Source organism: Pseudorca crassidens, chromosome 19 (assembly GCF_039906515.1).
Source record: "Pseudorca crassidens isolate mPseCra1 chromosome 19, mPseCra1.hap1, whole genome shotgun sequence".
Taxonomy (NCBI): Eukaryota; Metazoa; Chordata; class Mammalia; order Artiodactyla; family Delphinidae; genus Pseudorca; species Pseudorca crassidens.
This window is the reverse complement of record NC_090314.1, coordinates 12,789,109-12,802,626: the sequence shown is the minus strand read 5'-3', so window position 1 is coordinate 12,802,626 and position 13,518 is coordinate 12,789,109. Positions and strand designations below refer to the sequence as shown.

At 40.8% G+C, this 13,518-nt stretch overlaps 2 protein-coding genes across 6 annotated transcripts in view; one reads left to right on the top strand and one right to left on the bottom strand.

Annotated features, from left to right (window-relative positions):
* The window catches only part of NUP88 (nucleoporin 88), a 30,591-nt gene extending 20,459 nt beyond the window's left edge, over positions 1-10,132 (top strand). For all 3 annotated transcript variants that reach the window (XM_067715661.1, XM_067715660.1, XM_067715662.1), the window contains 9 exons: positions 3,912-4,002; positions 6,256-6,357; positions 7,835-7,993; positions 8,278-8,403; positions 8,508-8,573; positions 8,715-8,795; positions 9,042-9,168; positions 9,329-9,447; positions 9,881-10,132. In XM_067715661.1, coding sequence (XP_067571762.1) covers positions 3,912-4,002; positions 6,256-6,357; positions 7,835-7,993; positions 8,278-8,403; positions 8,508-8,573; positions 8,715-8,795; positions 9,042-9,168; positions 9,329-9,447; positions 9,881-9,944 — 935 coding nt within the window. In that variant the 3' untranslated portion in view covers positions 9,945-10,132. The remainder of the gene's footprint in view (positions 1-3,911; positions 4,003-6,255; positions 6,358-7,834; positions 7,994-8,277; positions 8,404-8,507; positions 8,574-8,714; positions 8,796-9,041; positions 9,169-9,328; positions 9,448-9,880) is intronic.
* Positions 10,133-10,361: 229 nt separating this feature from the next.
* RABEP1 (rabaptin, RAB GTPase binding effector protein 1) overlaps positions 10,362-13,518 on the bottom strand; it is a 103,902-nt gene continuing 100,745 nt past the window's right edge. For all 3 annotated transcript variants that reach the window (XM_067715657.1, XM_067715658.1, XM_067715659.1), the window contains one exon: positions 10,362-13,076. In XM_067715657.1, coding sequence (XP_067571758.1) covers positions 12,975-13,076 — 102 coding nt within the window. In that variant the 3' untranslated portion in view covers positions 10,362-12,974. The remainder of the gene's footprint in view (positions 13,077-13,518) is intronic.

Genomic DNA, 13,518 nt, shown 5'->3' with positions numbered 1-13,518 from the left:
GCAGGCTCTAGAGCGCAGGCTCATTAGTTGTGGCGCACGGGCTTAGTTGCTCTGCAGCATGTGGGATCTTCCTGGACCAGGACTCGAACCTGTGTCCCCTGCATTGGCAGGCAAATTCTTAACCACTGAGCCACCAGGGAAGCCCTGATAGACAGCTTTAATTCCATCTGCAATCTTTATTCCCCTTTAGCATGTAGTCTAGCATATTATCCCGGTTCTAGGGATTAAAACACAGACATCTTTGGGGAGTCCATCGTTTTGCCTACTCCATTCCACCTGGGGCCCCTAAACATTCACATCTGACAAAATACATCGTCCCTATAGCCACAAAAAGTTCATAATCTCATCTAAAAGTCCTGAGCTCAAAAGTACTGCAATGTAGGGCTTCCCTCGTGGCGCAGTGGTTGAGAGTCCACCTGCCGATGCAGGGGACACGGGTTCGTGCCCTGGTCCGGGAAGATCCCACATGCCGCGGAGCAGCTGGGCCCGTGGGCCATGGCCGCTGAGCCTGCGCATCCGGAGCCTGTGCTCCGCGACGGGAGAGGCCGCAGCAGTGAGGGGCCTGCGTACCGCAAAAAAAAAAAAGTACTGCAATGTCATCATCTAAATCATTTAAATCAATTATAGTTAGACTCTAAGTATAATATACCCTGGGGCAAAATTACTCTCTATCTGTGGACCTGTGAAACTAGAAAACAGTTGTCTGCTCCCAGAACACAATGTGGGGCAGGCATAGCTATCACTTATAGATACTCTAGTTCAAAAGGGGAGAAAATGGAATGGAAAAAGGAACCATAGGTTCCAAGAAATTTAAAAATCTAAATTCCATTGTGTTTCAAGGCCTGGGGATGATCCTCTGGGCTTGTAGCTCTGCCCTCTGAGTAATCTTTCATTTTTTCAGGAAAGATTGTATTTGTTTGTAGTTGAGTAGTTTTATTAGCCTGTTTTCTGCCTATAGAATTTTGAGGGTGGAATAGCCTTCTCTCATCCTCTGACCCTTTCAGTTCAAGCCAGTGGTATTTCTGTGGGTATAAAATTCTCAGGAACTTTTTGGGTCTCCTGTGTGTATCATGACACTATAGTAGAGTTTCATCCACTATCTTCCCTATATAATCACACCTCTATTTTTGGCTTCTGCTGAGACCTGAAGGATCTAAGTCATGCTCTTAATCTCGTCAAAGAGCCTTTTGTGTGACTGAATATTCTGAACTTTTGATCTTTCTGAGGTATTAGCAAAAGACTGAACAGTCACACCAGTGGCTTTTTCTCTAAAACATGCTTCCGGAAGGTGACTCTTAATTTTAGCATCTTTTGCCATCCACATAGGCTGAGAATTTCCTAGATCATCAAGTCCTTGTTCCATTTTGTTTAACAGTTCTTCCCTCAATTATATTTTCCTCACATTATACTGTAATCAGCAAGAAGAAATCAGACCACATCTTCAACACTTTGCTTAGAAATGTCTTCAGCTAAATGTCTGATTTAATTGTTATACAAGTTCTGCCTTCCACACTTTCCCCTTAAGATCAGGAACAAAAGGATGTCTGTTCTAGCTACTTCTATTCAACATTATAATGGGGGTTCTAGACAGGGAAATTAGCCAAGGAAAGAAAATAAAACGTATCCAGATGAGAAAGGAAGAAGTAAAACTATATTCTCCAATGACACGATCTTTTACACAGTTAATTATAGGGGCCCATTGAAAAACTATTTAAACTAATAAATGAGTTCAGAGAGGTTGCAGGATACAAGATCAGTAAACACGTATTGGGTCTATTTCGGTGCACTAGCAGTGAACAATCTAAAAAGAAATTAAAACTATTCCATTTACAATAGCATTAAAATGAATAAAATACTTAGGAATGAATTTAACAAAAGAAATGCAAAACACACTCTTAAAACTACAAAACAGGGAATTCCGTGGCATGGTAGTCCAGTGGTTAGGACTGTGTGCTTCCACTGCAGGGGGCACGGGTTCGATCCCTGGTCCGGGAACTAAGATCCTGCATGCTGCATGGGGTGGCCAATTAATTAATTAATTAAGTCATTAAAAAAAAAAAACTATAAAACGTTTAAAGAAGTAAGACCCTAAATAAATGAAAAACATCCCATGTGATCTTTGAGAAAGATAAACAGGAAGATCAAAAACATCTGATCCCATGGATCAGAAAACTTTATATTGTTAGATGGCAATACTCCCCAGATTGATATATAGATTCAGTGTAATTCCTATCAGTATCCTAGCTGGCTTCTTTGCAAAAATTGACAAGTTGATCCTAAAATTCATATGGAATTGCAAATGATCTAGAATAGCGAAAACAATCTTGAAAAACAGGAACAAAGTAGGAGGACCCACACTTCCCAGCTTCAAAACTTACGAAGTTATGGTAATCAGGACAGCGTGATATTGGCATAAGGATACACATATAGGTCAATGAATAGAATTGAGAGTCCAGAAATATACCTTTACATTTACAGTAAGTTGGTTTCAACAAGGGTGCCAGAACAGTTAAATGGGGGAAAGAATAGTCTTTTCAACAAATGGTGCTGGGACAAGTGTACATCTACATGCAAAAGAAAGAAATTGGACTATACCTCACACCATACACAAAAAATGAACTCAAAATTGATCAAAGACTAAAATATAAGAACTAAAACTATAGAACGCTTAGAAGGAAACACTAAAGACAACCCACAGAATGGGAGTAAATATTTCCAAATCGTGTATCTGATAATGGACTTGTGTCTAGAGTATATAAAGAATTCTTAGAACTCAATAATAAAAGGAAAACCCAATGTTTTAAACAGACAAAGGATTTTAATAGACATTGTTCCATTGATCATATACAAATAACTAATAAGCACATGGAAACATGTTCAGTCATGGAAATGAGATACCACAAAACCACAAGATACCACTTCACACCCACTAAAATGGCTAGTATTTAAAAAGACAATTACAAGTGTTGGAAAAAATAGGGACACTCATGCATTGCTTATGGAAATGTAAAATGGTCCAGCCACTTTGGGAAAACAGTCTGGCAGTTCCTCAAATGATTAAACAGAGTTATCATATGACCCAGCAGTTCTACTCCAGAGTATATACCCAAGAGGAATGAAAACATGTTCATACTTGGATAAAATTTCTAAACGAATGTTCATAGCAGCATTATTCATAATAGCCAAATAGCTAAGTGTCCATCAACTGATGATTAGATAAATAAAATGTGGTATGGCCATACAATGGAATATTATTCAGCTACAGAAAGAGGAGGTACTGGTAACTGCTCCAACATGGATGAACCTTGAAAACATCATGCTAAGTGAAAGAAGCCAGTCACAGATAACTACATGTTGTGTGATTCCATTTATATAAAGTGTCCAGAATAGGCAAGTCCACAGAGACAGAAAGTAGACTAGTTGTTGTTGCATAGGTCTGGGGCAATTGGCAGAAACTAGGGAGCGATTGCCAATGGGTATCATGGGGGTTTCTTTTTGGGTAACGAAAATATTCTAAATTTTTTGTGGTGATGGTTGTACAATTCTTTAATATACTAAAAACCCATTGAATGGTACAGTTTAAACGGTTGAGCTGTGTGGTATTGTGAATTACGTTTCAAAAAGCTGTTATAGAAGTAAAATTGGTGTGGGTGAGGAAGAGAATGGAAGGGAATGATTTCTGGGATTGTTCTCCTGAATGAAACATTTCTGCATTTCTGACCAAGGAAAATCCACTTTCCTTCTTGAGGCAGAAATCTAGACCCCTGTGGAAAGGAGATTTCTATGTCAGAGAGGCATAGCCTTTAAGAAGCAATGGTCTGAGACAAGAACTTAACCGCATTTAACTAATATCGTCAGCATTTTAATTTGGAGACTTTTGTTATTTAACTTATATGTGTGTTCTTTTGTAGATGAAGAAGATAAGGACAGTTTACAGGAACTAGCTACAGAACAGAAATGCTTTGTAGAACACATTCTTTGTACGAAGCCCTTGCCATGCAGGTAAGGACTTTCTCTCCCTTCTAAACACAGATAACAATTGTTGTTTCAGTAATTCAGGTATATATGTATATTACACTCCCATGCAGACATGATACTTCACCCCAAGAGTATCTGTGCATCAGAAGCTCTCCTCTGCCCACAGCCATTCCACGTTTTGTGTCCTCTGTCTGGGAGGTATATCCCCAGTCATAACCCCTGTCAGTCTTCACTTGCTGATTCTTTTCTGATCTTAATGTCAGTTCATAAAGGGTTCCCTTGATTTCCCAGAACCCCTTTGGGTTCTCCTATTATTCTTTTTCTTTGTAGCACATACTTAAATTGATATTTTTGTTTGTTTAATGTCTGTCACCACTACTAGAATATAAATGTTTCACGAAGGCAGAGACCATGTCTGTCTGTTTCATACTTTATACCATCGCCTTATGTCTGTACACTCAGTGTCTGACAGGGTGCCTAGTAGATATTCAGTAAATATTTGATTAATAGAATAAAGGGAGACATCTAGAGTGACTCCCAGGTTTCTACCCGGGATAACGGTAGATGCGGTACCCTTCAGAAAAATTGGACGTAGGAGAAAGCGGATGTGGGAAGACTCAAGATGGGTTAATGGGGGCACTTGGAGTCTCTGTTCCAAAGGACATCCAAGTGGAGGAGCCCATAGGCAGTTGGACACGTAGGTCTGGGCTAGGACGGTATGGATGTGGGAAATGTCAGCATGAAGGTTCCCCAGGAAGGGGCCTAGAGTAGAGGACACCTGAGTATAGAGTCTGGAGCAACACTTTCTTACAAGCAGTGAGTGGAGGGCGAGGAGCCCAGCCCAGGCAGGAAACAAGTAAAAGGCGGCCAGAGAGACTGAAGGAGAACCCGGGGGAAGGGTGCCAGGGAGGGGGATGTTTCAGAGAGGAGGCAGGGGGAGCAGCATCAAATAAGTACAGCAAAGCAGTGAAGAGCGCTCAAGTGTCCAGATTTGGCAACATGGGGGTTCATCGAGAACCATGGAGAAACGCTTTTGTGGGTGGGAGCGGATAGCACAGGTGAAAAGTGAATGAGGAAAATAGATAATAAAATCTCATTTATAATATATACGTATATATAATATATACATTTCAAAAACAGGTAAAACTGTATTGCTTAGGAATGAATACATACATAGATAGGAAAGCTATGGAGCAAAACGAAAACATGAGTATCATAAAAATCAAGTGGAAGGTTGTGATCAGGAGGTTCATACGGGAGGTCTCAGGCCCCTATACTGCTGTCATTCTTGGCCTGGATAGTGGTCACAGAGTGTCTATATGCACTCTTCTGTATGTAGATTTCACACTAGAAATACAGAAGAAAAATTTTTTCTAACCTCCCAGACTCCCTCACCACCATTCCCCTCCCCTGCAAAAAAGGCAAATGAGAGATGTGGAAGGAGAAATAATACTGCAGGCTACTGTTGAAAGACTGCTGGCTCTAAAGGGAAAGGAAGAGGGAATAGGTTAAGGAGAGCTTGAAACTACAGTGCAGAATGTTTTGAATGGAAGAGATGTCAGCTTGTTTATAAGCTGAGGGTAAATGGACAGTAGGAAGATTTTGTGATTGCAGAGCTGACGGAGCAAATCTCAGAAGACGCGAGCAGAGATGGCGTCGACAGTCTGGGGCAGAAGTGAGCCGTGGGGGTGGGGTGAGCGTGTTGGCAGGAAAGACAGTTCCTGTCCGAGGTCCAGTTTTCACTTTCTTCAGTGAAGTAGACCAAGACTGAGAGGGAGCTGCGTGCTGTGCACAGTAAATTAAGTCCTGTGATGTAGATGCTGGCCTGCACTGAATTTTTAAGGTGAGAAAGACACTATTCAGTCAACAGTTTCTGAGCACCTAATCTGGGTTGGGCGCTCGGCTAGGCATGCAGAGGTAGCTGGAGCTTATGTGCGAGTTGGGAGAAAGAGACAGAGACGTAAAGAGTTGGCTTCATCGTATCATGCTAACTGCCGAGATTACAGTGAGCACCATGAGGCTGTGGGTTCCTGAGTGACCTGTAAGTCAAGCGACGTCTGGCTGCTGAGTGACAGCTTGATTCAAACCGATCAGAGATGTAAGTAATACAGGTTTCCAAGTCACCACCTCTGAGGTTACTGCACTGATACCATGTCCCACCCAACTGTCGACCCAGCCCTGAGAAGGCCACAAACCTCAGCCATATCGTTGCTTTTGGATCCACTGCTCTTGCTGTTTTGTAGTTTAACTATGGCTGTGTGTGTTTTTTTTTTTCAGGCAGCCAGCTCCGATCCGAGGATTTTGGATTGTCCCGGACATTCTGGGGCCTACGATGATCTGCATCACCAGTAACTACGAATGCCTCATAAGGCCTTTACTGTACGTCCCCCTTTGTATTCCCACGCAGCTCTCATTAATTCTGTAGAATCTAAGCTGGGAAGATGTCCTTAGTAACCGGACTGAAGATACATGGTTTATGCTTTGGTTTCTGACTTGAGGGTTGGAGGGAGGGTTATTTCTGTTGCTCCTGCCATCTCTGGAAGGATTTATTTAAGGCATAATTTCTGGCATCTCCTTTAGCTAGCGGACGGTTAAGAACTTTACCCAAGTGTGGAAAGAATACTAAGATACTGAACTCCATCATTAATATGAGTTAGATTTAATGATCTTTTTCTTTTTTTAACCACGCCACATGGCATGCGGGATCTTAGCTCCTGGACCAGGGATCGAACCCTCGCCCCCTGCAGTGGGAGCGCAGAGTCTTAACCACTGGACTGCCAGGGAGGTCCCTGATTTAATGATTTTAAACTTTATGTGCCAGGCTCAGAAGTAAGCCTCCGGCAATCAGAGCAACCCTGCACTAAAGACAGCACCGTTATCCTCATTTTGTAGAGGAGGGATCAGGGACAGAGAGGTTATGTACATTGGCCAGAGTCACAGGGAACACAGAGAACTGGGCTGCAAAGACCGGGCTTTCTGACTTCAAAGTCCAGTTTCTCCATCTCTGCCAGACTCATAGGCACATCACAGAATATGTAGACGCTGGAAGAAAGGTGGTATATAGCTGAACTCATAACCTTTGTTCCCCTTAAGGAACCCATATTAAGCTATAAGTACCGTTTTCAACAGCTCTGGAAGGTCATTCTGAGTTTTATAAATGCAGTTATAGGAGTGTCTAACAAGCCACTGGAGTACTGGAACACTAGACCCCTTTCCCCCCAGTCTCTTGGTGTCATTTGAAGGCATGTGCTTCTAGATATTGACGTAGTTCAAAACACTGGCATTAATTTACTGTCCTTAGAAGGATTTCCATACTCTTTGAGAAGTGACATCATTTGGAAAAGAAAATAATTCACTATCAATTTTGTGATATTTATATTACAAGAGACTAAAAACTAGCAAGACTGAACAAAAGTAATAAAATCACTACAAAAAACTGCCTTTTTGCCTGTTGCCTCAGCATGTTTTTAAAATCCTACCCTACCTTTAGTAAAATAAGACCTAGTCATACTAGGATACTTCAGAATAAAAACATGAATCCCAAAGGCGAAAAAAACTTCTAAATATTAGTGACCTAGATACCTTCAAATCATGTTTCTGCCAACTCTCTGAAATACAAGTTGTCTATGAAGTAATGTTATTAACAAACGCCCAGATTTGAATCATTGCACAGTCAGTCACTGGCCACGCTGTTAACGTTTGCAGTCTTTCAAGCTTTCTGAAATTGCCATTGAGAGTATTTGTAACACTTCATAGTTTCTTATATCCTCAGAATTCTGGATAAGTGTGATTTAGGTTTTCCTATACTTACAGCAAGTAACTCCATGGTAAATTTTATTTTTCTTTTATTTTGCAGAAGCACAGTCCATCCAGTGTCTCCTCCCCTGCTTTGTACCCGAGAGGATGTTGAAGTGGCAGAGTCTCCCCTCCGTATTCTGGCTGAAACCCCGGATTCCTTTGAAAAACATATTAGAAGCATTCTGCAACGTAGTGTTGCAAATCCAGCATTTTTGAAGTATGTAATTTAGGGCGTATCAGTTTTAAAAACTGGCTCCCTTCTCTGTTTTGTAATTACTCTTCAGCCTGTCCTCAGCTATTTCTTTTCGTATACTTTTTACTATGTTGGAGTTGGAAGAAACACAGGGCATATTTAATCAGCTAGTGAGAATAGAGAGAGAATACACAGATGTGGAAGCATTTGAGAAAGACAAACAGGAAGTGTAAAAAGACGTGAGTCTGTCTTCAGTTGTTTTACCCAGCTGAGCAAAGTAATGACAGAAACTTTTTTTTGTTTTTAAGATCATCTGAAAAAGATACGGCTCCTCCTCCCGAAGAATGCCTTCAGCTCATCAGCAGAGCCACCCAGGTGTTCAGAGAACAGTACATTCTTAAACAGGACCTGGCAAAGGAGGAGATTCAGCGGAGGTAGGATGGCCTCTGTTCACATACCAGTCAGTCCCTGGCTGGGAGCTGACACTGTATAATGGCCTAGACCTGGCTTTTGATTAAATTTCTTTTTGTTCTTGAAGGGTCAAATTGTTATGTGACCAAAAAAAGAAACAACTAGAAGATCTCAATTATTGTCGAGAGGAGAGGTAAGTAAGTGCCAAGACAAGGGAGAAAAAAAAATAGTTCAGCTAGACTGGAACTGTGTCTCACCCTAAGATACTGAACCACATTAGCTGGCTTCACCATCAAGGTGCACTCCTAGAGACTCTTGCTTTTTATGCCATTAGGAAAAGTCTGCGGGAAGTGGCCGAGCGCTTAGCTGACAAATATGAGGAAGCCAAGGAAAAACAAGAAGATATCATGACCAGGTCAGTGGGCCGTGTAACTGTATAACATTCAGTTCCCTACTCAGGTCAGGTACTGCTAGTGTTATTAAGTTCTCGGGTGCTAGATACCCCTCTGAGGTGTATTCTACAGAAGACAGTGCAGTGATGCTTTCCCCAAACCCATCCTGTGGAGGCCTCCTTCACAGACACCAGATTCCTAAATTAGGAGCTTTAGTTAGGATTGTGTTCCTCCTAAGGAGCTGAGATGTTTGCTTACCTCTTCTACAGGATGAAAAAAGTACTTCACAGTTTTCACTCTCAGCTCCCAGTTCTCTCTGACAGTGAGAGAGACATGAAGAAAGAATTACAGCTGATACCTGATCAACTTCGACATTTGGGCAATGCCATCAAACAGGTAGGAATGGACACAAGGTGGCTACCTCTGGTACTTTTTAAAGTGTTCCTTCTACAGAAAATAATTTTATAAAATGTAAAAAGAACATACTGAAACAGATACTATGAAAAATGTATAGCAAACCATAGCTAAAGTGTCTGTGTTCTGTTTGATACTCAAGGTTACTATGAAAAAAGACTATCAACAACGAAAGATGGAAAAGGTACTAAGTCCTCAGAAGCCCACCATTACTCTCAGCGCCTACCAGCGAAAATGCATTCAGTCCATCCTGAAGGAGGAGTAAGTACCAATCAGCTGTTAGTGCGAGGTAGTTTTTCCTTTGCAAAATGCCAAAATCAACCTTTCTTTGCCCAGATAAGACCACTTGACATTTGCATGTCAAGTAATTACCAGGACAGGAAGTGTATGATGCTGATAGATAAGGACTTAAAAGTTGAGAGGGTTAAAAAGGATGTCTTTCTTTATAATTTTGCTGTGTGGTCAAGGTATTCCCCAGTGAATATGTTCAAAAATATTTCCAGCAGTTCCACTACTATATTTGCTACCTCTAGCCTTAAACGAATTACCATTACTATCCATCTGAAACCTTAAGCCGTTAATTCTAGCAGAGCACTTCTAAGATACTTCAGTATTACTGAGGTCTTACGAATCAATATTAATGGTTTATTCATTTGTTGTATTACCCAAAGTGAGTAACTTTATGATTTTACAGGGGTGAGCACATAAGAGAAATGGTGAAGCAAATTAACGATATCCGAAATCATGTAAACTTCTGACACCACCAGGAACAGATTCACACCTGAAATTAACACAAGTGAAGGCTTAAACTCATTGTAAAACGAACAGGTAGCATTATCTAATTTATAAAGAGGCATTTTAAAGGATGAACTTTGGTGTGGTTGTTCATCACTTTTTATACTTGTTTTATAATGACTGAATAAATGCTTTTATTTAAAAATTGGAATGTGGTTTATATACAAGCTCAAGTATATGATTGTATTCAGCAAGGGCCTAGGATTTAAAAGGAAAAAAAAAGCGCCCAAGACTTTCAGCTGCACACTGCCAGACCTCCGTGAACCCTACTGAGTTTTCTTGATATTTGAACAAAAGCTGCATTTTAACGTAGCAGCACCAGAAATATGACTCTGAAGAGGGACAGAACCCTAGAACTCAAAGGAAAAGGCCACACAGTATACTAGACAGCAGCTTTTTTAATTTGAACACTTTCTTCTTAAGGACACGCCTTCAGTACAGTTAACAAATGGTTATACCTGAAATCTGCTCACAGCAGAACTCGGTATCCACAATTGCAAGGCCACTGCTGGCTCACTTCCTCGACAGGCAGTATTTCCTTTCAGAGCTGAGTTCGGCTGCGCTCTGTGTCCCAGTACATGTCACTGAGTGGGTATGAGGTGCACATGTAGGATCTCAAATGGAGAAACAAATAGCTTGGTATACAGTATATGATTTTGTCTTTTAGCATTAGGTAATATTTTTATACCTGCCAATGAGTTCTGAAAGGTAATACTGTACCTGCCTAGAAATGGCTGAGTGACTGCCAATTAAAAGCCACATGGTAAGGTAGGTTACAGGTAAGAGGTAAATCAGGTTAGACATGCATGAGAACACGTGTACACAGACTGAATACAAGCACAGGAACACTCGTGAAACCCAGCTGACCTTTTCTTTTGTCTTGAAGGGCTAAATACTACCTTCTAAATCAGTTTCCCATTTATAAAGAAAACCCAGTTTAAAGAAGTGTTTCATACCAGAAGTAGAGACTGTTAACAAAACCTAGTCTCAGTTTGGGTTTTTCTAGCATATTTTTCTCAAAAAACTGGGTTCCAACAATTTGCATCTGCCACTGTAGAGACTGCTAACAGTTTCCTAATCATGAATTTTATTGGCCCAGTACCATCTTATGGAGAAAAACATCAGCATCAGCAAGGTACCCCGTCTCAGCCAAGCAGTTCCCTGGGAGTTGTAGTTCAGTTCGTTCAGGAAGGTTATGAATTATCCATCATCTTGATTTATGGTGCCAATTTTAATAATCTGAAACAAATTAGCTTGGAGTTTATCCAAGGGACTAGTCTGACACTAATGTAATTTAAAGTGATTGCATTTTTGGAATTAATAAAATTCCCTGTAACTCAATGAGGATACATGTTTCCTTTAAAGGAAACAGAGTAGTACTTTATACAAAGGGACTTTAGACCAATTAAAATAATGTTTCATGCATGCAAGCCTATAGCACTAGTTCCATAATTAGTGTTTACTTCAAAATTCATAATCATGAATGTAAGACTACAGCAATAGCCCAAGGAATGAGGTATGTAGGCCTTACCTTGTCCTGTCCTATGGAAGACAGAAATAAAGATCTTTAGGGCTAGTCCATTATGACTTCATTTATAACAATTAAAGTTGTAGCTTTATGTGAGCCAAACAAGCTACTCAATCCACTTAATTTCCATATGGTTCCTTCAAGTACTCTGCCGTTACACAACACCAATCACAAAAATTTGAAAACAACAGTTTTACTTTTGAACCATCTGTATGATGAATTAAACGGTGTAGTCTTCCACTGGCTAACAGTACTGCAGGTAAACAGTGAATATAAATCCATTCTGTGCTTTCTGCAACACTTCATAAGGCTACAGCAAAGATAACCTGTTCATTGAAACTTTATCCACACAGGAAAGGAATCTAATCTCATAGAAATGACAAAGCAGATTTCCAAACTGATCAACTAACTGGGTTTTCCCCAACTTCACCATAAGCATTATCACACTCCAGGTCTAAAATATAAAAGAAAAATACAAAATGGGTATCTGCCAAACCTAGTTATCACCATTTTTGTATTTGACACTTTTGAAACAAGTATGTACTCAGGCCCACTGACTCGAGTTGAAAATAAAATAAGCAGCAGACTTATAAATTTATACTAGATGTTGTCAGACATAGCTTGTTTTATTAATATTTTTTCCACTGATCCAGTAACTAAACTAAAACAGTTTTCAGGAGAGTAGATGGTGCCAGTTCACCTTGACCCTGGTACCTGTGAGTCCATGAAACTTACCCAGGTAGCAGGAAAAGTGCTTCCAAACAGTTTCTTGTGCTTTTCCTTTAACCTCAACTTCCAATAGCCCCAGCCAAGTTTGCAAGTCCTCATAATTAATTCGGTTCCAATTCCATTGAATTGGTTGTCTGCCACCGTCTTATGGTTCTCAGGCAAGTTTCAGTAGCATTTAAGGTCCTCCAATGCAAGATAAAATGGTTAAAAAAAAAAAATACACTGAGCTAGGAAATACAGTCACTAGCCAGTGGGCTGCTCTCAAACTTCATATTTTAATATAAAATATTCATACGGCATACTCCACCTCTGTCTGCTAGCTGAATACTGTTACTGATGAACTCTAGACAACAGAAACAAATTCTCTCTTGCAACAGCTATGAACAGGAAATGCCATTTCAAACACTACTGGGACGGTGCTGAAGGGCAGGGAAATGTTGACTAAAGCAGGCAAGGAAACAGCACTTCCTCCATCACCAAATCTGATCCCACACTCCCTGGAATCAGGTCTGGAGTCTGGCTAGCGTTCCCAGTTGAAAGGTCTTTTTTACTGCAAATTACCCTGGCTGTTTGCTGCTCCGTGCCGCACAGTCTCCCCACTAGAATTAAGCATTTCTCCAGTCTTCCTTTTTCTGTGTGTGACTTCTTCTTCAGTTAAGAGTTAAATAATAATTAATGTTGCTCTAAAGATGAGTTAAAAACCCAAAGTGCAGGCTAGAGTCCTGCCATGAGGGTGTCATGTCTCAGGGAGCTGGTTAATGTCTGTCAGTTTGGTATCGTTCAGAATTGCCCGGATTCTCTCCAAGGAGTCTGCTTGCCGGATCCGCTCTAACTGCACCTAGAGAAATAATGCAGCGAGGTAAGTGCAGACGGCTCCTGCCTAGACCTTCTGGTTTACTCTGACTGGTTTAGCTGAAATGGAGATTAACTCAACAGAAACTACTCACTTCAAAGAAAAGAGGCAGCAAGAACAATTAAATCCAAAAAACAATTCCCCAAAGCTGCTGTGTAACAGACCCAGTATAAGGTGCTGGGACTATGGAGATGAATGAGACCTGATCCTTGACCTCTGAGAACCCACAGTTCAGCTGGGGGAAAAGAACAAGCTTATATAGAGTTTTAGCACAATATACTAAATGTCACTATACCAGCTTGGGGACCTAGAGAGGGTTCCACAGGGAGGACAAAGCTAAGCAGGGCCCTGGAAGAAAGGAGCAAGGGGGCCATGCTTCCAGAGGGAACACGTGCTGTGGGCAAGGAACCACAAGTAGTTTTTAAAA